Genomic DNA, 25505 nt, shown 5'->3' with positions numbered 1-25505 from the left:
CGTACTGCTACCTGGAATTGTCATTCAGCTTCCAACAAAGCTTTCATCTCTGCCTTTGCCTCTCACCTCTCTGTTGATTTCCTAGCTCTCACTGAAACCTGGATCTTCCCTCCTCACCCCCCTGGACAAGGTGGGGAAACAGGACTTCTGCTCTCTCCCTCCCTGCTCTTTTCGGCCCCCCTCCTCTCTCCCCTCTCTCAGTTAGCACCTTTGAGTTTCATGCTGTTGAAATCACCTCTCCTTGTCGCCTCCTCCTCATTGTTCTCTACTGCCCTCCTGGACCCCTTACTCACTTTCTTGATGAACTTGACTTCCTCCTCTCCTCCCTCCACCCTGTTGTACTGTGATATTTTGGATAAGGGCGTCTGCTAATAAATAAATTATAATAATAATACATCCAAGTAACTTGATACTCTGTTCATAGTCTCTCCCACTCAGGTCGGATGAAAGGAAAAACGATGACTATGTCTGTGTCTGCAGTCCAGTTATGCCCTCAGGTTCGGGCACGACTGCGTCACAGGCTCTGACATGCAGCTTTGATATATTATTCAGTTATTAGGGTCTATGCTAAATACCCATTAGGTAATGGTTACATTTCGTACTTGATAGGGAACAGCCTTCGTAATTGTGATGCTAAAGCTGTCACCAAAACGGCATCAGCTCCTCCTGCTGCACTACGTTGCAGACAGATCTGTGTAAAAAAAAAAAAAACAAACACACACAAGAGAAAAATCTCTCAACAAAATTCAGTAATATAACAATTAGATACATAATATAAAACGTCTTGTATTTCAGCTAAAAGCCCAACAGTCAATTTTTTTCTTCTTCAGTCTGCTGCATGTAATGTATGCAGCGACCGAAGATTGTAATGGATACATTTCTATTTCAGGGAACCAGGGTTATGACAATAACCTAACGTTCCCTTTCAAGTACGAAATGTAACCATTACATAATGGGTAATTATAAGCAAGCCATCGCAAAGTGCATTACTTGCAGAACGACTTAAATCTGAGAGGTTCAGACGGTAAGGCTACCACAATACAGATTATGGTCTCGACATAGAAGCCGTGGTTAGCACTCTGGTCCCAAAGCCAGGGTTTTGAGGATCCAGCACATTTAGTTTGTAAAACCTTGTGAAAGTATGGGCCGTTGCCCATACTGCAGCATTGCAAATGTCAGTGACAGATGCACCCAAGAGGTAGACATACCTCTTGTGGAGTGACCTGTGAACCATCATAGGAAGGGGCAAGTTGACTTGTTTATAAGCAATCCTGACTGTCTCTGCAATCCAAGACAGGGCTTTACCGTGGGCCTTAGCACCATAGCACACGAAACACCAGTTCAGATTGCCTCCAACTTCTTGTTCTGTCAACATAGTACGCTAATGCCCTAACAGGGCAAAGCGCATGGAGCTTACGCTCCAAATCCAACTGGTTAGGGGGTGGGGGGTGGAAAGCCTCCAGCTCCACCGATTGGTTGACGTGGAAGGTCGAAATACATTTGGGCAAGTAAGCTGAGTTCATGCGGAGTGTGACCTTGGTCCTAGACTCCGCGAAAAACAGACAAGCTTTTGCCACAGAAAAAGCTTGCATCTCGCTCACGTGCTTGGTGGAGGTGATGGCAAGCAAAAATTCTGTCTTAAAAGACAGATGCTTCAGGTCAGCTGAATGCAGGGGCTCAGTAGGCGGCTTCATGAATGTCTCCAGCTCTATGTTCAGCCGCCACTGAGGAACATTGTTCTTAAGGGGAGGGTGCAGCCTTGGTGCCCCTTTCAAAAATTACATACCAGGAAATTAGCTCCTGGGGAGAACGAGTCAATTTTTACAAGGCAAGCGGAAATTACTGCCAAGTACATCTTCAAGGTCGAGGGTGATTTGCCCTTGCAAGAACTGCAGAATAACCGGCATGGGACATGTAGTGGGGCACCAGGTCTGGAACGCAGCCCACTTATAATGATTTCCTTTACACGCTTGCGTAGAAGCAGCCCTGGCATTCTGAAGAGTTGAAATAACTCTCAGACAGCCCTAGCTGGCTAAAATGCAGCTGTTCAGGGGCCAAATCCAGAGCTGTAGGCTCGATGGGTCGGGTGCCACAGGGTCCTTTGCGCTTGACTAAGCAGGTCGCAGCAGAGAAGCAGTTGCCAAGGGTGGTCACACAGTAGTTGGGCCAGAATGGGGTTACTAAGAGCACCCTGGCCCGGTCCCGCCTGATCTTTTCCAGGCACATCGGGAACACTGCTATCAGTGGGAAGGAATACAGTAGAGCCCTCGGCCACTTGTGGGCCATCGCGACTACACCTAGCGGAGCCTCGCTGTCCTTATTGGAAAACCAGGAGGGGATAATGGGCTGATTCCAGAGAGGCAAAGAGATCTATCTGTGTTCTCCCGAATCTGTCCCAAATCACGTTCACCACGTCGGGGTGAAGTCTCCATTGCGATCTGCAGGGAACCTTCATTGATAGGAGGCCCACTGCCCCATTCTAATTACCGGCAGATGAACTGCTCTGAGAGATAGAGTGTTGTTGTATGCCCAAAGTAGTAGATTGCTGGCTGCTCGAAGGAGTCGGGGTGACCACAGGCCGCCTTGGTGATTTACATAAGCCACCATTGTAGTGTTGTGCGTCCAGATCAACACGTCTGCCTTGAACCACCCGAGAAAAATGCTGCAAGGCCACATACACTGCCTGCAGTTCGAGGACATTGATGTGGTAACCCACCCAGGGTGGTTGCTACATACCCTGCACTCCTTGCCCGAGGCCACTCCCAGGCACAGATGGGTCAGTTGTTTCCACCAGGACAGGGTCGCCATGCAGTGACGCATAACTGTAAGTAAGCGATTGGGGCTCACTGCAGGCTGAAAAACCTTGCAGTTGTACCACACTTGGAGGGGGCACATTTGGAGAGACCCAGAGGGATTATCTGGGAAGCTCCTGCCATCGGGCCCAGGCGCTGCTGGAAGGTGGAGACCTTTAGTTTCTTGCCGAGCTGTAAAAGCTCTAGGCAGGTTGAGAACCTGTGAACTCTTTTGTCTGGCAAAGTGGCGATCATATTGCTTGAGTTCAAACAGATTTCCAGGTAGGTGACAACCTGGGACGGCACTAGCTGGCTTTTTGGTACATTTACCATAAGACAGAGCTTGACTGAATGCTCGTTAACTAGATCTGTGTGAGCTGCTGCCTGTTTTGGAGAGTCGGCGCAAATTATCTAGTTGTCCAGATTATTTAACACTCTGATTCCCTTGAGTCTCAGGAGGGGCCAGTATAGTATCCTTGCACTTTGAAAAAGTGCTACGAGCTAGTGAGAGGCCAAACGGCAGAACACTGAACTCGTACGCTTTTCCTTGGAAGACGAAGCGCAGGTACTTTCTGTTGCCCGGTAGTATGGGGACATGGAACAAGGTGTGTTTCAGGTCCACCATGGTGAACCAGTTGCCTGTCCTGACTGTGCGCAAGAGTTGCTGTGTGGACAGCATCTTGAACTTTCTGACCCTCAGGAACAGACTGAGCTGTCTGAGGTCGGGAATGGGTCGGAGACCGTCGTTCCATTTGGACATCAGGAAGGCCTTCATGGGCTAACTCCGAATTATCTGTCAGATCTTTTATCTTTTTACACTCCCACTCGCAACCTCCGCTCTGCTGATCTCAGACTGCTGTGTGTCCCGTCTGCTCACCTGCGCTCTATGGGCGACAGGGCCTTCTGTTGCTATGCCCCCAAATCATGGAACTCTATTCCACTAGAGATCAGGGACTCAGCTTCTTTGAGTGTTTATAAAGCTAATTTAAAGACTTACTTTTTTAGAAAGGCGTTCTTATGATTTTTATGATTGTTTTATTTCCTTGTGCTTTATGTATAATCTTTTTATTTTTTGCTGTACTATTAATTGTGAAGTGATCCAAGATGATTGCTTTTAAGGGCACTATACAAAATAAGGTTTATTATTATTATTATTATTATTATTATTATTATTATTATTATTATTATTACTACCAGTCGTTGTTGGTGCTGGTTACAAGCCGGGGGCGGTGTGGCACTCGCGCCAGCAATTGCGGTGGTAGCAAGCGGGGCTCAAAGCAACCACACAGACCAGTGGCAACAACAACAGGTGTACCGCAGCCAGAGCTAAAAAGCCTTCAGTGTGGTGCTAAAAGCTGTCCACCACTGCGGCATAAACACAGACAAGCTCTCCGATAGGTCGGTGTATGAGTGTTCGTACAGGAAAGCTAGTCAGCAAACACAATCTGGTTCCAGATAACGTTGCTAGCTCAAAAAAACAGTAACTCACGTACTGCACCTGGAAAGCAAATATAGTGGAGAAAGCGACACACAGGCAGTTTCTACCACTATAACATAATACAGTAATAACAGACACTGTACATTAAAATAAAAGTGTATACTATATACACAATAGAAAAGTGCACACACTAGCCTGAGCCCAGACTAGGTACCACAGCCGCAGTAGCACTAATACAAGACTATCTGAGCCCAGATAGCTTGAAAAAAGATATAACTCCAGCCGGAGTGAATGGTGACACAGAGAGGAGAGTGGAATGATCCGTGGGGGGGAGGTGCAGGCAAGCCGCAGGCTCCCGGTGTGCCACAGGCTGCGTACGGACTCAAAAAAACACATTCAAGACCTCTGGGGAAAAAAGCTTAAATTATAAAATAATTCAGCAATTAATTCCGCAAGGAAACATATATTCAAATTATAGAAGTTTAAAAAAATAAATCCGTAAAAAAAGACTTAGCTTTCGATGAATTCATTTGAAAACTATGGGTCTCTGCAGCTTGCTCGAAAAGAAACTGGCGCTGTACAACAGTCACCACGGAGTCTAGTCTCTCCCAGGAGGGGTGCAGACTGGTGTGATAACGTTGCCGGTCACTGCGTGACAGCTTTGGTAAGTCTCAGAATTTTCAGGTAAACAAAGTTAACCCATTATGTAATGGATACATTTCATACTTGAAAGGGAAATGCAGTATACAAAAATGTTTTTTTTTTTTTTTTTTTTTTTTTTGGATATATACAAGGGGCTTAAACAAAAAAAATGATTTATTTAATGGCATGTAACCCAAAGTTATGTGGCTGAAAACAGTAACTGAGGCAAGGTCAAGTTGTAAAAACAAACAGTTTATTTACTAAATACAATCATATACCAAAAGTACAGATTTATTCAGTATGATAACAGCGTTATTGGGCAGATTGCCTTGCAGCAATTATTCTGTGAACAACAACAAAATTAAATGTGTAGAATAAAGTTAAATAACACAAACATGATACAAATAAATAAAATGGACCAAACTCCAGTGACAAAAAGTGACAAGCGTCTCCTTACTGGATAAAGACTATCTAAATGAAACCTGCCAGAACCCCAAATCAGGGAAACAAAAAGCACTTTTTCATCAATTCACCTCAGCTACAGTTCACCAAAGGAATAACAAAGCCCCACAAAGTTAAATAATGAGGCTAAACACAGCTTGATTATCAGGTATGCCCCTTAATAGACTAATAAAAGGTAGCGAGTGCGCTTAGCTGGCTACATACAGTTCGGTCAAAAGCCCCTTTTCAGTGGTGTAGAAAGCGTTTATATATATATATATATATATATATATATATATATATATATATATATATATATATATATATATATATATATATATAAACACAGCTGAAGGGCTTTCCTTATGTATGTATGTATGTATGGAACTTCAAAGTATAGCCTGTCACTTCTACACAGCTCCAGGTTTCTGTCAACACATTGAGGGATTTTGGTTTTTCTCAATTAATTTTAAAGCTTTTTCCTTTTAAATTTCGTTCTGATCGCTAGATCTATCCATCTTTATTTCAGCTACATTTTTTTGCTCCTCCCCAACAGTGTTTACTGCATCAGTGATCATCGCAACTTTTTTTTTTTTCTTCGTGACAAACTTCCAGATAACTTGCCAAAACAGAACGGATGTGTCGACCAGCCATTTCAATAATTTTTTTCCTTGAAAAAAAAAAAAAAACAAAAACTTAGCCTTCCTTTGCAACTCTGCCATTGTGCATTTACCAAATTGGTCACATGCGGCTGCACTTGAGAAGTGCTACATGAAATGCACACAGTGCCGACCTCTGCATACTTGCAACCTCATCGCAATCGCAGGACTTCTGTGAAACGGGCCCCAGGATCTACGATCGGGTCACTCTTGAAAAGAAAAATGGCACGGAGATCTGCGAACGCAGTCTTTTTGTGCCCTCGGGGGCAGGGCTATAACTGTCACAGGCTCGTTGAGCAGCTTTGGTATATATCAATATCAGGTTTGGGGTCTTTAGGAGGTAAATACCCATGCGGTAATGGTTAGATTTCATACTTGTAAAGGAAAAGATCACATTAGTACATGTCAGAAAAAATCTTGTTCTGTTTAAACTGATCAATCAAGGTCAAGGCAGTGCAGGTACTGTATGTTTGGCACCCACAGTTGTTACTTGAATAGGATGGTCAATGTGTTGATGTTCTTGTCAATGACATTACAGGTGCAGATTCTTGCTACCAATAGTTTCTAATGGGGGAAATTAACCTCAAGAATGTAGAGAAATGATACTTCCAAAACACACCGATTTAAAATCTAAAACAAATGAAAAAAAAAAACAAAAAAGGTGTATTACTTCGAGTTTATTCAAGAAAAAAAATGACCTTCAGGAAAATACAGGAATTTCCTTAATACACAGAAGACATAAGCGTGGCAGAAACAACGGATGAAAACATTTACCTGTAACTGGTCTGCTTTGCAGCTAGATAATTAGTAATTAATTTTGTATCATCTTTAAAATCAGCAGAGTTTAGGGTTATAAATCACAAAAAAGTGTACTTAAAATAATACAAAACACAAAGTTGCTTTCAAATAAACCATAAATACGTGATGCACATTAGTGTAACAAAACATTGTTTTTGTAAACATCTTCTCAACAGAACATGTGCATAAGATTAAAAACACTTGTCATAATTAGGGTTACTTAAAATACAGAAATAAAAATGAATTATCATTAAGCTCCTTAACTAAATATAAAAGCAATGATGCTTAAAGAGAGTTCTTCGAATTATTTCTCTTTTCTGTGTAGTGGTTTTGTAATACTGTTAAACATGTAACTCTTACAGTGGGAGCTGCTAGTCACACACTCTGCTGAGAACATGGTCTGTACTTTAAACTTCAACAGCTTTCTGCTAATGGTAAATTAGACTTCTCAGAAAGGCCTTATTTTAATAACCAGGAATAAAATATATATGAGAGAGAGAGAGAGAGAGAGAGAGAGAGAGAGAGAGAGAGAGAGAGAGAGAGAGAGAGGATTGTTGTAGGGACTAAACCATTAAGACCTTATACACATCTATTGTACAAAAAAGTTTTTCGCATACAGGAAACTGGTTCAATTACTTTGTGTGACTGCAAGTGCAGTGCCAACAACATAAAAAAAATCTGTTTGGTTAATGGTTTTAGGTCTTTGACAATCAAGTCCCTTTTTCATATCACAAATATCTTGGTTTCCTTAATTTTAGCATTTGCAAGAAGTCCTCTGCCTCGGTGCTTAAAAACAAAAGCAAAACCAAAAAAAAAAGAACCCTAATGTTGTTACTGCAATCTGAAGACGGGCAGTGCAAGCTTGTTGAAGTACACCTTTCCCTGTTATTTTTTCTTTAGGTGTGGTTGGGTGGGTTCTAGCCTCTTCATTTAGGGCTTCCAACACAACACATCTTCAAAAGATGCATTTTGAGTAGTATTTCACAATCTAGATAGATGTTATTTAAATAGATTTTATGAGGTGGGGAACCAGTTATGCTTAATCTTTATAAGTTATTTATATGACCTACCATTTGAACAAGTTAAATAATTATAAAAGTCCTGCATGTCATGCTGTTCTCATAATATTTTGATTGACTAAGCCCTATAGAAACACTGAGATACTGTTCACAGAATGAACAGCTTAAGGCAGCTGTTGACACAGTACCTGAAAAGGAACCTATGGTAGGATCATTTGTATTGTTACATCACCTAAGTATGACACACTTTAGGTCTCTCAAGAAATTAACAGACAGTTAAAACAACATAGAATCTGCAGACACACAATTATAAATGTTAACAATTTTGCAAAACAAAACTGTTCCACTTGTATTTAAAAAATGCTTCTGGACTGGGATCTTGCATCTAAAAAGGGAAATGTTATGCCATTTACTGAGAAGCAGTATTTCACTACATTCTTGAGATTTAGTGCATTGCATTCATTGAAAAGACAACCACTGGATTTCTACTACACATAGTTTAGAAGCCTAGTACAGTTACCTGTATGCTACAAAATTCAGATTTAGCAGATTAAAAATCAGTTTCCTCTTTATTAGCTACACATAACCAAGTACAATATTTGCCATTATATGTTTCCCCATTCATAAAAATAAATGCAAGTATCTTGTCAGTTTCTGCCATCAGTGCCTTTGGGTATTCAACATTACAATGGTCCGTTGGTTTGACTGTGTCAGCCCCTTCCTTTATAACACTCAAACATGTTCAGAATTTGGTTTGAAAAACATTTAAGAGACTGTTTTTTTTCTTCTTCTTTAGATACAAAACATTAAACCACCTCTTAAGTCGTGGATTTCAACAATGAGGTAGGCACACAAATAATAATTATAATAATAATCAAAAATAAACTGCAGTCTGGGAAACCTTTTCTTAAAAAAAAAAAAAGTAAGTTGCACTTTGTGGGGAAAAAAAAAAGAAAAAAAAGTCAGTCCTTAAAATAAAGCAGGATCTTTGCCCTGTGATGTAACCCCATCCCGGCCCAACACAGAACTTATGCGAACAACCTGATTCCACTCCTCAGCATTCAGGCACAACCTGATGCACAGAAAAAGACCAACTATCCCCCTTTCACTTTTGATGCTTAACACCTCCTTTTTGCCTTTTTATTTGTTTTATATATAAAAACACTAAAACCTCTACCTTCATCCGGTCTTTGCATTGCCGCACTACCAAAGATAACACACATTTAAATACGCTATAGTATTAATACTTTAGATTGTATCCCTCTTTACCACAACAGACACCCTCCCCTGCTTGCACTTGCGTGTCTAATGTTTATCCAACTACATTACTCATGATAGGGCTCTTGTTTTCTCAAATCAACAAAGTAGAGTCGTCTGAAGCCAAGGAAATCTGCAACTGAGATGAGGTGTTGCTGGCTAATGTGTCAGAGCCACAGTGCTTTTGGCATCTGACAGTCATTTTCTAACAGCACCAAGGGCCTAACAGCCTTTATGTTTTAATTTATTCTAAAATCTATTATCACCAAGTGACAGCTGCAGAGAATGCCTGGCCTCAGTGCAGGTTGTTCTCCAGTTGTAGATTAGTTCAAGGTTGTTTTTTGTGTTTTTTTTATTTTCAGATCTTAAGACTGGTTGTCCATTTTGTTCAATCTGTTTTTCATCTTCTACCAGCTGAGAAGGGAGCTTCTGCCAAGAGTCATGAAGTAAACCTGGCTAGACCCACCAGAACGCACAGAGGCAAAGAAGACCTGCAAGAAAAAGGAGGAAAGTGATTTAAAATAAAGAAGCTAGGCAAGTTTCACTTCAGCATTGTCAGTCCAACATGCTTTATATCTGAAGTTCCCAGGAATACCCCAGTGTGTCTCTGTTAATCACAATGCTTTAGAAATTTCCTTGGCTGTTGTACTGTAAATGTTTTAAATTGTCAGATTAAAACATCCCTGGTAAATCCTGGTCAAAAATTAATCTAAGGAACTGACTAAACACGGGGAAGTCCTGTTGTGTATTTTGTTAAATTATTTACTACCCCGATAATCGGACAAATTAGAATGTTGCAGATGTTACGCATTCTACAGTGAACCTCCGTTACAAACCCTTCAGTCAATTGAACACGCCACTTTAAACTAGAAACAGGGCTTCTGTCTGCTGTAAAGACAGACACTGGAAAGATGTTTTTTTTTTCTCAGCTCAAAAGATGTAGACTATGTATAAAGCTCATACAATACATCTTCAATATGTTGAACCAATTTTATCAGGACGCATGTACACTCCCCCCCCCCAAACCCCCCCCAAAAGCAGAATCAAGGGGCACCAACCTTGTCATTCCTTTCACAGAGAAACTTTAACCTTTGTGCCCGTTTGTGCATGAAAACACCATCCAAGTGGCCGGTCTCTACTGAACGAATCTCAATGGCCTTCTCTCCCCAGCCCATGATCTGATTGGATCGGATGTATGCTGCAAAAGGAAAAGAATGCAAGATTAATATATACTACCATTAAACATGCAGACAGGTGTAACACAGCTAGAGCAGGACAGCATTTTGAACTTAAATAATATTCATAGATTAGCGTTAATGATCTAACTAGGAAAGAATCCTGAAAAAATTTTGGAGTAAAGGTGGGGAACATTGATTAAAGCTGAGGTATAAAGTCTTCAATATGACAAACCATTATAAGTTCATATGAATCAGCATTAAGCAGTTTAAGAAAGATTGAAGGTATATACAGGACGATTAATAATTTGCGCAGTAGAGGCTGTGAGGTCTGAGGAACTGCAGGCCTCCAGCCTCTCTTTACCTGAACAACCCTCTGGTGGACAAACGGCGGGTCACAGGGTGTCTGTCGGATATTTTTCCTCCACGTACCTGTTGATGCGACGGTTGTGCTAATTCTGAATAACCCTGTAGTACAGGAGGTAGTGACTGACTTATGATAACAGCAGGTTGCTTGGGGCATGGTTTAGTTGGCATGGTCTGGTAATGGCAGAATCCATGATTGCATACCAACAGTATATCATACCTCATGTCATATTTTCAACTCTTTAACCTTGATCACCATCTGTCAGGTAAATCATACAGTAACACTGCAGAACTGTGTCAGACAGGTTGCTGCAGGTTTCAAATCTTTCCTCAAGATCCATGACTAAATCAGTTACTACTCACTTTGCAAAAAAATAAATAAAAGAAAATGCTACGATTTCTCAAAATGGAAAGTATTGTACCATGAACAGCTGCTCCAGTTGTGCATCACTCCTGATTTTGGAGCTAGGGGATAGCAGATATCCCATTCGATATCCCTTATGTGCACTATATTCTAGTCACTGGGATCGTGACTTTCTAAACAGCTTTTGAATATTTATTTTTAAATTCTTTATTTATTTTTTTTAAATACCTTTCTCTGTGACTGAAATCATCAGGTCAAAATAGCCCGTCTATAACAAAATACTACTCCAAGAGCAAACACACACATTTTCATCCAAAGCAATTTTAGTTTATGTTCCTTTATCTTCCTTCTTGACTCAGTTTACAGAAGGCATGTGTTTTATAAAATCGTCTGAAAGGTATATTAGTTGTTCAACGCTATCTACATACCAACAGAGGTTGGCATCTCTCCCCACTGCAGAACCACATCTTTGGTGATCCTTCCGTAAGTGTTCACATAGACTCCTTCATCCTCATAACACACCAGCAGTTCAATTCCATCAGTGTTGGGCAAGATGATGACAGCATGTGGCTGAATGCTACTCTGGATCTGAAAAAAAACAACAAATAAAACATTGCAATGAGAAAACATTAAGGGAAAGGAAATAACAAATGACTAATTTGCTCCTTAGTCGCACAAGACTACAAACAAATGCTTCTCTCACATGTGTTGGCAGGTAGATGTCATAAACCGTCCCTGAGTCCACATCGACAGCATGGAAGCCAGCACTGGAGCCATAGATCACTTTTAATCTCTGCCCTTCTTCAACCGTCAGATCCACCAACAGTGGCCTGTGTATCAATTCTCCAAAAGACTGCAAGGGAAAAAATGCATGTTAATATCTGCAATACCCACCCGCCCCCACCCCCGCCCCTCCCCCATTGTCATCCTGATCTCAGCCATCACATGCTGTAAAACTTAAACCACACTATTTGAAACCAAGAGGCAATACTGACGTTGAAAAGATAGAACACTCTTTGTACGAATATAGTTAGTGGAGGCTGTGTGGTCCAGTGGTTAAAGAACAGGGCTTGTAACCAGGAGGTCCCCGGTTCAAATGCCACCTCAGCCACTGACTCACTGTGTAACCCTGAGCAAGTCACTTAACCTCCTTGTGCTCCATCTTTCGGGTGAGACGTAATTGTAAGTGACTCTGCAGCTGATGCATAGTTCACACACCCTAGTCTCTGTAAGTCGCCTTGGGTAAAGGCGTCTGCTAAATAAACAAATAATAATAAATAAAAGGGAAAAATGTACACTAAAAACTCACTACTGTTAATTAAATACAAAATAATAAATAAATAAATAAAATAAAATACACACACATATTGGGTTAAACAACTTGTAGGTAACTAGAAAATTATTGATTTTGCTCCTTACCTTAAAGGCCATAAATTTGTGGTATGGCTTTGGGGCCCATGCATAGACTTCCACAGAATTCTTTAGAGCAATCACTAAGAACTTGATTCGCTCATATTTTACTGTGAAGAAAAGAAAGGCATGCCATTAATTAAAACATAATAAGTTCAAAGCAAGAGGAGGCCATTCAGTCCATCAATACTTGTACAGCTGTGATGTCTGTATGGCCAGTTGAATCAATGTGGCCAGCAGAACACAATGTATTGTTCAAAATTGTGAATTGCTTTTGAATACTCATGAAAGGCTAAGGACTGGCAACATCTCACCTCAATCCTGAACACCCCATGCTTTTCAGTTAAGGGCCCCTCTCAAGCAGAGACTGACAAGTGTGCTAAAATTGTTGTGGTAGTGCAATGTGGAGTTATATCTACTGGGGAGCTAATTTCACTTGGGATGGAGCAGGTGAAAGGCATGAAAAGCCTCAGACTATTACCTGGTTACAGCCCTTGTTTAGGAGCTGAGTCTTATATTTCCCACTGCAGTAAATAACGTGATATTGAAAGCACTAATGCATCTTTTCATTAACCGAGTAACACAGCACAGCTATTAAAGATTATTTTTTCAGTTTGGGAGCAAAGCTTCCAGCTTTTCTGAAAAAGTATGGGCTGAGCAGTTCTCACTGTGACAAGAAGATTGTTTTTCTTGAGTTGGTGAAAAAATAAAGCCTGTTATACTTTTGTGCTTCAAATTACATAGTGCTACTGGGATGTATTCAAGATTTCTTATAGCAGGGAGGAGGGTCAAAACAGCAAGATTAATTTGCGTTGTTCCAGTAACTGATCATCAAAATAGCTAAAATATAAAAAACATGTAAAACAATTGGAACAATTTATTTTTCAGCATTTAAGGGATCCAGCAGGGACACGTGCAGATGCAACACAAATTAATCTCTGCTAAAATTCAACCCATCAGCCTTGAAATCAATTAACTAAAATTACAACTGGGGAGCCTTTCAGTCTTTTTATACCAAAAAAAACCTTTAACAAAGGGCACTCGCAAACTCACTAAAATAGCCATGTATAGTTTTAAAAGTGACTTAATTAAAATTGGCTATTAAGATGACTTCCAGTCTTTTCTCTATAAAACTTAGGATAGTAGATTAATCTTACAAATAGAGAAACAACATGTATGAATAGGACATACCAACGTTATAGTGCACACAGCCTTCCAAATCACCAACTGTTGTCCAACCCTGCTTCTTTTCCACTTCAGGATCATTATGCAAAATCTTGTTCCTTAACCAGGAAAGGTAATACACTCGCAGTTTGTTCTTCTTGCCTAGGAAAAAATGTAAATGCGACATGAACACTTGCTGCCACTACTGACGAATTGAATAGATGCTGTTCAGACTTGGAAACACATTGTATCCCCTGAAAGCAGCGCTGACGGGGGGGGAGGGGGGGCAATAACTGTACTTTTCTTTGATAATTTGGTGAGTAAAATAATAAATTGCAAGCTTTCTACAGACCTGATTGACAGCAACTTTGCCAATTGGAACCTGAGGCAGTATTTCAAAAGACGTAACCACCTATCAATCGCTCAAAGCCAATGATTGGTTAATGCTATGTCTCAGGAAGACATACCTCTTTGAATTATTAACCTATCATGTGTGGCTTCAGAGACATAGGGGTGGGAATAAGTGATGCGCATTTAAGTTTGACTGGCCCTTCTCGGCGCTGCAGCCAGTGTATCAGAAGCAGCAGAACGAGCGGGGACCCAAGCCATTCTGAAAGTACCGTAAAGGTTTCGTTTTTAAATGTTGTAGAGCATAATTAGGGATAAACAATCACACAGTAATCAAAGTGATATACATTGAATCTATAAATTATAAAAGTAATAAGTATAAATGTCGGGATGTCAAACAGGTCAACATTTCATATTTGACTTGTAATTATAAAAAAAAAAAAAAAAAAAAAACACACACACACACACACACACACACACCACATTTCTCTTGACGGGCCTGTCAGAAAGCACTTCATGTGTTCTTTGGTTAAACATTTTGCAAAGTTGTATTTTGGGTTACTAGACGGTACTAGCCTTTCACTTCTGGAGCTAAGGGTCAAAAACAAAACGCTGATTCAATCTGGTAACACTGGCCCAACTAAAGGCAGGTCTCAGATGCCCTGAATACATTTCACAGAGCTTACGTTTCATGCTATTGTGGCAGCCTCCACTGTCAAAACAATAATTACATTTTTTAGAGGCACCACAATTAAAAATCCTGTTTTTTTACATGAAATATAAAACAAATGTCTCTTAATCTTTTGTACTGTACAGTAGTAATGAAGGAGATTGAGGGACATTAAAAAGGGCTACAATATTGAAGTCAGCCTGTGTATTTGAAATGCACTTGCGACTGTAGACAGGCATTATGTTTAGTGACCTTGTTTAAAAGGTTCTTAAATAATCAAGGTTTTTCCTTTTTCCATATATTTTATTTGCGAATCACGGCAAATACATTTAAAGTGTTATTTTTTTCTTTTTTAAAAAAAGGAAATTTTCTATCAAGACCTTATTTTGTTAAATTATGTGTCTTGCATATTACATATTTGCTCAACTTCCTTTTTAGTCAGTTTCAGTCACGGTTTTGGATGGCAACACTTCCTGCCAAGCTTCTCCAACAGCACTGTATAAGTGAGTGCAGAGATTGTTTCAGACTGCAATCAAGTGACTTAACACAAAGACCACAAACCATCATCCCTCACTTATTTAAAGGTGTAGTGCCTGGTATTGTCGATTTCTCTCCAGCTCGCAGTTCAAAATACAGTACACACACAGGGGTGGACAAATCACTACTATGAGTGGTAGACTGATGGGCTACCAAAAGGTAAACTATGGTAGCCCATCACAAATTTTGGTAGCCCACATTTTTCAGTAGATAAACGTTTCCATTTAACGCTACGCACCATTAAAAAAATGTAGACAGATACAATTGTGAGGTGGTAAGGTTCAGAAAAGAAATCCGACATCACTTCTGAGGGCCACTAAAACATGTTTTGTTTTTAGCATATATAACCAGATACTGCCTAAGTTTGCCAACAACCTACCAAACAATAATGGGCTAATAGTTTCCTTATAAAATGTAGGGAATTATGTTTGACTGCATCATTTGCATTATTTTCCCAGACTATCAGCCCTGGGGACTCACAGTCTGGGTTTTTGATCCAACCAATATCTCATCATTAGGTTTTAAAATATTCACTGCGTAACAAATTAAAACAATCCTGTTCTGGGTCCTAAATGGACTGTGGGAATTATGCACATGTCGTAGTGGTGTTGTTTTTATTTTTCCTCACCTGTGCCATTTATAGATCCTAGCCCCACCTTTTACCAGTCTTCATTAGCTAAACAATTTTGTACCATTTACTTATATATTTTTAAATATTTCACAAAAATATCTATAAAACAAATATAAAAATAATTGTCTCTTTACGCTGTGCACTCACACTATCCACTGCACATTATCAGTAACTAAACTCTGCAAGTGTAATGTCTTGAAAACATTATTATTATTATTTATACAGTCAATATACAGTAGTACAGTACACAAACTTGGTGGCCTAAACGTGTACACAGAATATAAACATGAGCACGACTTTCTGCTGACTTAATAAAAACAACAGTAACGTCAGGATATACATTTAAAATAGTACAAATGCATTGCACACTTTATAAAAGACATTACCATGTGGAGGGGGCTCCCTCACAATACCGTTAGCTAATTGTTCAGTTAACTTTCTACTGTGCTGGAGCTCCGGTGTCCCTGCACCTTGGTAACACTGTGATAGCCACTGAGGTTACCGTGTTCTCTCCTGTTTATTCATTTGTTTTATATATACTGTATATGTATATTATCTCAGCCATAACTCTGGTAAAATATAGTAGCCTACCGTATACTTGCAATCACTGTATATCGCCAGCGCCATTCTACTTAAGTATAAAGCAAATTCCCTGCTCTGATTGGTTTATCAGTCATGTCACTGAACTAGCAAGCAACTAATGTATGATTTATTAAAAAAAAAAAATGGAATGTCATGAATCTAAGGCATGAACCAATCACGATTGGATTAATTGGTTACTATATTACAGTTCGGTGGTCCGGACCTAATTTTTGGTAGTCCTGGGGGATTTATCTGTCCCTGATACACATTTTATTTTCAAATAACCATACTATAACAACTTATGATCAATGTTTAGATTACATAAAAAAGTATAATGCCATTTGATAACTTTTAAAATTAAAGATCTGACTGGATTTCAAATTCACACGTGACTAAGTTGAAAAAAAGGCAGTGTCATTCTTGCTTGCAAAATGTCCCATTCACTGCAAATAACTCTCATAATGAAATTGATACAACAGGAGATGCTAGAGTAGGCTCTTCCAAACAGTAAACCAAGTCTTGGAAATAAAGGATTTCAAAAGTTACTTGACAAACTTACCTGATATTGTCACCAGGACATTCAAGCCTTCAAGCACGTCCATCTGTTGAAAGCGCCTCCTGCCAATCAATGGATACACTTTCCCTTGCCCACTCCTGTCCAGCAGCATCAGGCCACTTTCAGTACCTACTAACAGATTGACACCTGAGAACAAAAGCAAACAAAAGAAAGTTGCATTCATTAGTGTACTGATTGTGAAACAAATGTCAGCCTTGACAATTTTTTTTTATTTCGGTAAGTTTTCAGCTTGTGTTGGTGGCAAGGACCCAGTAGTATATCTCACGGGAAGTGAATGTATCAGAGACATGTTCCTCTGCAGAAACAGGGCCATCTTCCACCAAATGAAAGCATTTACTACTAGTACTACTACTACTGCAAAAAATGAAACCCCTGCTGTTCATTTCTAAAGACAGCACAATATGTGCAGATAAAGTGACCAAGAATCAGTGCCGCTAATTGTGCTGCAGGTAAGCTCAGAGCCAGGCACCACTACATTAAATTTACATTGCAAATGAAGAAAAACTGTCATACAAAGCTAGACGCAAACTAAAATCCTACATATTTTGCAGTTTGTTCACTTTCACATTTCTTTAATCTTGACTTTACTGTCAGCTGGAACAACTCTTTCATTTTATAAAAAGCCTTAAATAAAATAAATGGCTTTCACAGTTACCGGGAAGTAGTTATGAAAGTTGGACTATGGGAGCCCTCTGGAGGACAAGGAAGGAAGTACAAAAGAAAAAGAACAGCATCAATTCTCCAACTGAAGCAGTAAATGTCAATTCATGCTTTGCCATTTTGAAACGCGATACTTTCTGAGCTTTCTCTGCCTGCCTCTCACAGGGTTGTCTGGTCTTCTCCTTTCAGCAGCTCATCGTTTGTTATGTACACACACCAGATTGCTATCTTTTAATTGAAATGTTGACCCCCCAAAAAAATAAATAAATACCCCATAATGCAGCACACAGGATCTCCGAGTTGAACCTCTTCTTGTATTTGCGGATTTCTGGGGTGTCACTCTGAGGTCGAGTGTTGGTTGGATTCACATTAACCACTGACCCCTTCCTTGTAGGATCCTGTCTCAGAGCATCCGGCCTTATAGGTTCAAATCCTACTGTGGAATAAAACAAATTTTTTTTTGGGGGGGGGGGGGGGGGGGTTTACATAAGCTGTATTCTATAAGAGTATCATACAAGTGATGATGCAATACAGTTCAATAAACCTGATCCCTGCAAGGTATTCAATGCATTACACCATTATATATAGGCTTGCTACTATTCGATTTTTATTTTTTTGCCAAATTGACAATTAATATCAACGTTTATTTTAGAAAGAATTTACCGTTTTTGTTTTCGATCGTTATTTTTCAATTCAAGCAGAGAATGGGTGAAATCGACCTTTATGCTTTAAATAAAACCCCAGACATTTTTATACCATTGAAAAGTCATTTAGCGAAAGCCCTTTATAATATTCAACATGAAACAAAACCATGGTTACCAACATTCTAATTGAAATAACATTTGGTCACAGCCAAATAAACCGTAGTAAATGCAGCACATAAAAGTGTATTACACCGACCTTTATAGCATAAATTTACGAGTAAAAAATATGTACAGAACAAAACATTAGATAGTTGAACAGAACTAACTTGCACTTATTATTCAGAGTCTGAGCTCCCCCTCTCCTGCTTCAGCACAGCTGGACTCAGAGTCACTGGAAGGCAGGGCAGACAGGCCCGCTTCGTCCTGCCACAGAGACTTCAGCCGTCGGCTAGGGTATTGTGCCCCATTTTCAAATCAAACTAGTACGTACACCTTAACCCGCTAATTTCAAAGTAGGCGCTTTGAATGACAGGCGCTGTAGCTGGCAAATGAGAGCATTCTAGCACTGCTTCAGTCAACGAGATCTGTCAGAACAGGATGAAACTACAGTACTAAACAGACCACTGAGATGACTGACAGTGACCCCCAGCCATTCAGAGCGGAATGGAGACAGGACAGACAGCAAGTATAGAAACTACACAAACTAGAGAGGATTATTTTTGGTAAGAAAATAAATAGCGAGTGGTTTTACCGACGTTTATCGTATATAACATTTATTTCAGTCAAACTCGTATTTTTTGGGGAATTCAACGTTTAATGAGCTTCACCGATTTATATCGAGAAGTAGCAAGCCTAGTTATATACCAGGGAACTGAAGTATGCCTGTGAACTTCCATTTCAAGACTGTGTGTAATCAGCTTCCGACATCCATTCCTTGCACTTTATAACATGGTAAGCTACAAACTACAGCTATGACCAAAAGTTTTGCATCACCCTACAGAATGAACTAATTTTGCTTCATAAAGTCAAATAAAACTTGCTATCTATCTTTTTTTGTCTCAAATTGTAAAATCCTCTTTGATGCAACACTTTTGGCATGAAGTAAACATACACATACCCTGCTAAGGTTATAAACCCACTCAGTGTCAGTTCTGTGTTGTATATTTATAATATAGGTTTTAATAACTTGGCAATGGAAAATTTCATCAAGTTAAATGAGTGCTTCCAAAAGACACTTACTTATGCTCAGGGAGCAGAACTCCTAAGAAGGAATTCCTGTATACAGATGTAGCAAAATATTAAGGTAGTATAAATGTTCCATTCACTGCAGGGTTTCATATTATTGTCTACAAATTATCTTAAACATTATAGCTTTTACATGTTGACCTATAGAAAAGCTCTGAAAATTACTGACTGGATGATATGAAAATATTGTTGTAAGCTGTCAAATATTCTTTTAATAAATGTATATATTCTCTATACAGGCCACGTCCCCCTCCTACAAACGGTACTTACCCACAGATGTTAGAGTCATTCCACTGGATGGAGAAATCTGCAGCAGCCGTGGATCAATAAAGGGTGTAAATGAGGAGGAGGATTTGTGTTTCTGTAGTGTGCTACTAACTGACTGGGTCTGGAACAGAAAGGTCCAATCAGAAATGACACTCCACATGCACACAAGAACAGTTTGAAAAAAAAAAAATACCAAAGCAAATTTGCCCTTCTCAGGAAAACAAATACATTGCACGAGACCTTATTCAAGAAGCTTTAATCCATTGGGCTCCCGAGTGGCGCATCCATTAAAAGCGCTCCGCGTGGAGTGCAGGATGCGCCCTATAGCCTGGAGATCGCTGCTTAGAATCCAGGCTATGTCACAGCCGACTGTGACCGGGGGTTCCTAGGGGGCAGTGCACAATTGGCCAAGCGCCGCCCGTGTAGGGAGGGCTTAGGTCGGCAGGGGAATCCACAGTTCACCACGCACCAGGGACCCCTGTGGCCGATAGGGCGCCTGTGGTTCTGCAGTGGCACTGCCAGATCTGTGTTGTCCTCCGGACGTGCTTGTCTTTCCGTCCCATGAGATTAACTTGCTCTCAAGCAGCACAACTAAACTAACAAACAGGCAAATTAGGCCTTGTCTGCAATTGGTAAAATCATATGGCAGCTGTAACACCAGGATTTACATCAAACCTATTTCAGGTCGCCCCAAAAAACACTAATTTAAGCCGTGGATATGCTGTCTAATATTGGGTTCAAATCCTTCAAAAACAACTTCACAAAAAGGAAGTGCTTGCCAGAAACCAGCAGCATTTTGGCCACCTGGTCTCCGACTTGGGAATACAAAAGAAAGACACATGACTTGAATAAGGGTTTCATGTGAAAGGAACATGCAATTACAGTCACAAATAACACTGTTCAAAAAAAAAAAAAAAAAAAGCCACAAGCACAAAAAGAGGGATGATGGAAATATAAAAAAAAAACACAGAACACAAGTGGGATATTAAAGGTTAAAAATATGGCTGAGTGATGTTAAACAGAAATACAACTTGCCAGTTTAGTGCACGCAAGTGTTAAGGTGGTGACATTAACAAGAATCAAATGGGATGACACTTGCTTGAACTCTATTCTCGGACTACCCTTGTTAGCTGAAACCTGATGCAAGCGAGCCAATTTAAATATAGCACAGATTGAGCTAGAAAAAAGCAACAGAAGCCACACGATCAATAGTATACCCTTAAAACAGGTCATTGTGGAGCACCGAGAGCTGCAACATTTAATCAAAACGGTGCATAACCCTCTTGTGAAATACTAAAGACTATTAACGCCAAGGCATTGACACAACTGCCCTACAGTTATCTTTTAGTGATCCTTCAAATATTTAAGTTTTTTTTTTTAATTGCAACAATGAATATGTAACTGTTTTCCTCCTTTAAGCGAGAGGTGTGTTTAAAAGGCTTTAAAACAAAATAATCAATTCATAAGAGAAATCTGCAAACTACAGTAGATAAGGGGTACAAATTACCTCAAATGTGGTATACTGAAACGATTACCACGCTCTAAACATTAATAGCAATGTCATTTTTAATTTCAACTGCTGCAAGTAAGACACTAAAACCATGTGAAACAGGCAGTAAGAGACCTACAAGAGTTTACTTACTGATATCCACTTGCCTAAGCAACAAGCACAACGTCAAACAACCTACTAACCACCAAGACCGACTGGTTTTAATATACATATAAAAGCACTCAACCAGGGGTATTCTAATGGTTCTTCGCGCTCATGCAAAAGCTGCATAGATGTTTGTTGAAACCCTCATTTGACTGCAGCTGCTTCAAGGAGTCAGGAGAAGTGGCCCTTGTCATTAAAAACCAAGCTCTTGTGTGAATCCAACTACCATTTGAGGCCCAGATTATAAAACATTGTCAGGTATTGGAAAATGTAACCACTTTAGTAAAGATTTGTCTTTACTTTAAAATAACAAAAATAAAAACTAATTTCAGGAGCATTTACCTGGCATTTGCATCAAACTATTATTATAACTAAAAGTGGTGAGCAGAAAAATATATATTTTAAAGATTTTATTTGACAAGTTTCTTGCTGCACTTGCAACATTCAGCAGTCGGGTGGCACTGTGTGCTATGCAAAAATCCCACTAGAAATAAAAGTAAATAAAAACAGTGTTAAAGGAAATGGTTTCAGCCACTGGTTTTGTGCATATCCCTAATAAATACAGCATGATGTGTGAAAAAGTGATCCTTTTAAGGCTGTAAAAGTTTAAACGTGTAAAGCGGCAAACGAAAAATGTTTAATGTGTTTCAAGATCAAATCATGTTCTCAATTCTTGTCATTACCGTATGTATTTATACTATTACTGTATGTCAACAGCATCTTTTGTAGTTTAAATTGTCAGGGACCGTTTACACAGAGGTTTAAACTTCATTAGACCTGCAGCCTTAGTTCTAAAAAATAAAACAAACAAATATCATTGAAAAAAAATGGCAAGCATGGTTTAGACATATCGTCGTGTTTTAGTGTTTTCTATCACTGGAATTGGGTACTAAAAGAAACAAGAATCTATCGCATCACAGTTCTTGGGGGGTGGGAACTGCTCTAAGAGTTGGTACTAGGTCACTAGGCATTGAAAATGGCACAGCCCGAGAAAGCAGCCAGCAGCAGTGTGGGTGCAAGACATACCTCGTTAGCAGTAAGCTTGTCCTGGGGAGTCTGAGGGGACATGGAGGGAGTCGGCTGGCTGGAGGATGGGGAGGAGGTGGAGGAGGAGGAATGGCTTTGCTGAATCAGATCTGGCAAGAGGTGAATGCGACCGGCAAAGCCATTGCTCTCGGGATGGCTGGGACGCTTTTTGTCACCTGCGCTCTGTAATCAAAAACAGGCACACTCGGTCTGGCTCAAGAGCTGCGGAAAATCACTAGTTCTAGTAAACTTAACAACAAAAAAATTTTTTTAAAACAAAAACTACCAGTCTTAACAGGTCTTAAATAACAGCCCAGCGTAACTAAAGAATAACATGCTTAACAAATATGTTCTTTTTACTGCACACTTACTTCTTAAAACGCAAGTTAATCATTTTTTGTATTCATTTTTATACTGTTGGAGTCCTCTCGATGTGTCCTCCAATTAGAACCATTATGTGACAAGGGCTTTAGACTTTCCATTTAAAAGGTCCAGAAAAAAGTGATATGCTCATTCTGCTGAACTCAATGGAACAGGTAATTCTCCAGTAGGCAGTGCTGTGAATGTGAGCCTTTGTGAATTGTGTTAATCCAAACTGAACAGTATCCTGTTATCACAAGATGCAGCTTCTAGTCAGAGGGCAATAGTTCTGACTGTTTCATCGTGCAGCACTATTAGTTACCAGAGTTGCAATTGCAACTAATGAAAATTTGTTATAATGTTAGGTTATTGTCATTACCCTGGTTCCTTGAAATAAAAATTTAACCATTAATCGAATGGGTTTTTGCCTCCTAAAGACCCAAAACCTGAATAAGATACAACAAAGCTGCTCAGCTGAGCCTGTGACACAGTCATGCCCACACCCGAAGGTTTAAAGGACTGCATGCACAGACCTCAACATCATTTTTCTTTCAAGCCATGCACAATCATGGACGCAGCGACCTTGAAGGTTAATGGTCACATTTCTAGTCTAGGGAACCAAAGTTATGATAAGAACCTAACGTTCCCTTTCAAGTACGAAATGTAACCATTATCGAATGGGTCAGTATACCCAAGACATTGCAAGGGCAAGATTTCTGCAAGACCGGAATGCTGCAAGGCTAAGCCAAGACTGCCTTGTGCATTACCATTTGGAACCCCAGTAACAAGTAGCTAGGGCAAAAAGTTGAGGGTTTTGAGGATCCACGACATTAAGTCTGTAGGACCTAGTAAAAGGTATGGGGAGTAGCCCACACCACTGCATTGCAAACATCCGACAGATGCACCCTAGAATAAAGCCCACGAAGTTGCCATGCCCTGGTAGAATGGGCAGTGAGCTTTTCTGGAGGGGCAGTACGGTACCCACTGGTCCGCAGTTACCGTGGGTAGCACTGTACAGGGATGCCTACCTGTGCAAGCTACAGGCAAAACCACTGAGTACTCAGACGAGACTGAGGGAAGCCTGCTTGTTAGAATGAACTAACAGCCCTTGTAATGGTGATGCAAAAGCTGTCACCAAAATGGCATCAAGATGCTGTGGTAGAGATTGCAAGCAAGCACAACCAAAGCAGCATCTTGGTCCTGCGCAGCTCTGCTGAACCCAGCAGCTGCTGTCACTACACGTGTGCCGCAGTACATACTGCAGTCAGGACTGTGCATAGTCTGTGTGAAAACAGAAAAACAGAATGAGGAAATAAATCAACAAAATACAGTAACAATTACCGTAAATTATACAAACCATCTTGTAATTTTGGCCAAAGCCAAAATGAGAATAAAATAACTCCAGCCGGAGCTATTGCAGCCTGGGAGGAGAGCACAAAGTCATTCGACTTACTCTGCTTGATCCCTGGAAAGGAGAGACTCAAGCAGCGGCCTTCACACAAGGCACAAAGCCACAGCGGGACATAAACAGGCTGTAAATAATTAGAAAAACTAATATAATGTGTAAAAACACAAACGCGAAAATCTATAGCAGAAAAAGTAACAAGCACTTATCTGAATAGGCTCTCCTGTCAGGTCAGTTCTTGAAAGGAAAATGGGGCGGGCATGACTGCGTCACAGGCTCAGCTGAGCAGCTTTGTTATATCTTATTCAGGTCGGGTCTTTAGGAAGTAAATACCCATTCAGTAATGCTTACATTTCGTACTTGAAAGGGAACTGCCTATATAAAATATAAAAATAAAGGATGGGTGACCAAAAGGTGGGCAGTGCTAGTGCTCGAGATAGCCCCCATATTTGTTACGTGATTATACAAGGCAAAGGGATTTGAGCAGGGTGATTGAAACATTATAAAAAAAATTAAATAAAATAAGATAAGGGACAGCGAAAAAACACACAAGAGAGACTGTTCAATTGTTATTTGAGCTTACAGATTAGCCCTTACTTTCCATGGTCAGTTCATTATTAATGTATGCAAGGTGCTTGGCTCTGCTATATTATTCTCAGCCCCTACATCATTACTTCAAGCATGTGATTATATAGTGCCGAACTGTAGCGTTTACCTTACTAAGTTTACCTTGCAGTTTCTCTTTGTGGATTTTACATTTAACACCATGGTGTTTTTATATGGTAAACCTATTATGTTTCAAATGATAAGGTCTCAAACACCTACCCCTGTTTTTTTGGTTTTGTTTTTTTAACAATATGGAAGGAGGCCCTAAAAGAGCATGCTGTTGCAGGAAGAGATTGAATCAGCATAGCACAGTTAAGAGCACTCAGAACAAGGACACTGACTGGAAACAGTAGCAGGGTAAACTATAGAAACACACACACACACACGTAAGTGAAACTCACACTCAACCTTTCTAAATCCAACCTCCTTTACTTTCCTTCTACTCTCTCCGCTGACTCCTAGATCTCAGTCTCCCTTGATGCTATCAATCTTTCTCCTTCTGCAAGAAACCAAGGTGTTATTTTGAACCCTTCCCTCTCCTATTCTTAACACATCTCTTCGTTAACACGTACTTGTCGTTTCTTTCTTAGCAACATCTTTAGAATCCGCCCCTTTTCCAGCTACTTATTCCATTCCTGGTCCAAGCTCTTGTTCTTTCTAGATTGGATTATTGTAAATCTCTCCTCGCTGGTCTCCCTGCTTCAGCTATTAACCCTCTTCAACATTCAGAATTCTGCTGCTTGTCTGGTATTATCCCCAACCCTGCTA

The 25505-nt window shown here is 40.0% G+C and overlaps 1 protein-coding gene across 10 annotated transcripts in view; it reads right to left on the bottom strand.

Moving 5' to 3' along the window:
• Positions 1-5103: 5103 nt before the first annotated feature.
• LOC117406164 (mitogen-activated protein kinase kinase kinase kinase 4) overlaps positions 5104-25505 on the bottom strand; it is a 96752-nt gene continuing 76350 nt past the window's right edge. For 6 of the 10 annotated variants that reach the window (XM_059030234.1, XM_059030237.1, XM_059030241.1 and 3 more), the window contains 10 exons: positions 22367-22549; positions 19690-19807; positions 17802-17966; positions 16853-16996; positions 13553-13687; positions 12371-12471; positions 11655-11804; positions 11380-11539; positions 10105-10244; positions 5104-9537 (listed from right to left, as the gene is read on the bottom strand). In XM_059030234.1, coding sequence (XP_058886217.1) covers positions 9454-9537; positions 10105-10244; positions 11380-11539; positions 11655-11804; positions 12371-12471; positions 13553-13687; positions 16853-16996; positions 17802-17966; positions 19690-19807; positions 22367-22549 — 1380 coding nt within the window. In that variant the 3' untranslated portion in view covers positions 5104-9453. The remainder of the gene's footprint in view (positions 9538-10104; positions 10245-11379; positions 11540-11654; positions 11805-12370; positions 12472-13552; positions 13688-16852; positions 16997-17801; positions 17967-19689; positions 19808-22366; positions 22550-25505) is intronic. The other 4 variants (XM_059030239.1, XM_059030243.1, XM_059030236.1 and 1 more) reach the window with 3 other exon arrangements.

The sequence above is a fragment of the Acipenser ruthenus genome, chromosome 9, assembly GCF_902713425.1.
Source record: "Acipenser ruthenus chromosome 9, fAciRut3.2 maternal haplotype, whole genome shotgun sequence".
Classification (NCBI taxonomy): domain Eukaryota; kingdom Metazoa; phylum Chordata; class Actinopteri; order Acipenseriformes; family Acipenseridae; genus Acipenser; species Acipenser ruthenus.
Note: the sequence above shows the minus strand (reverse complement) of the source record. Positions and strands in the feature narration are given on the sequence as shown.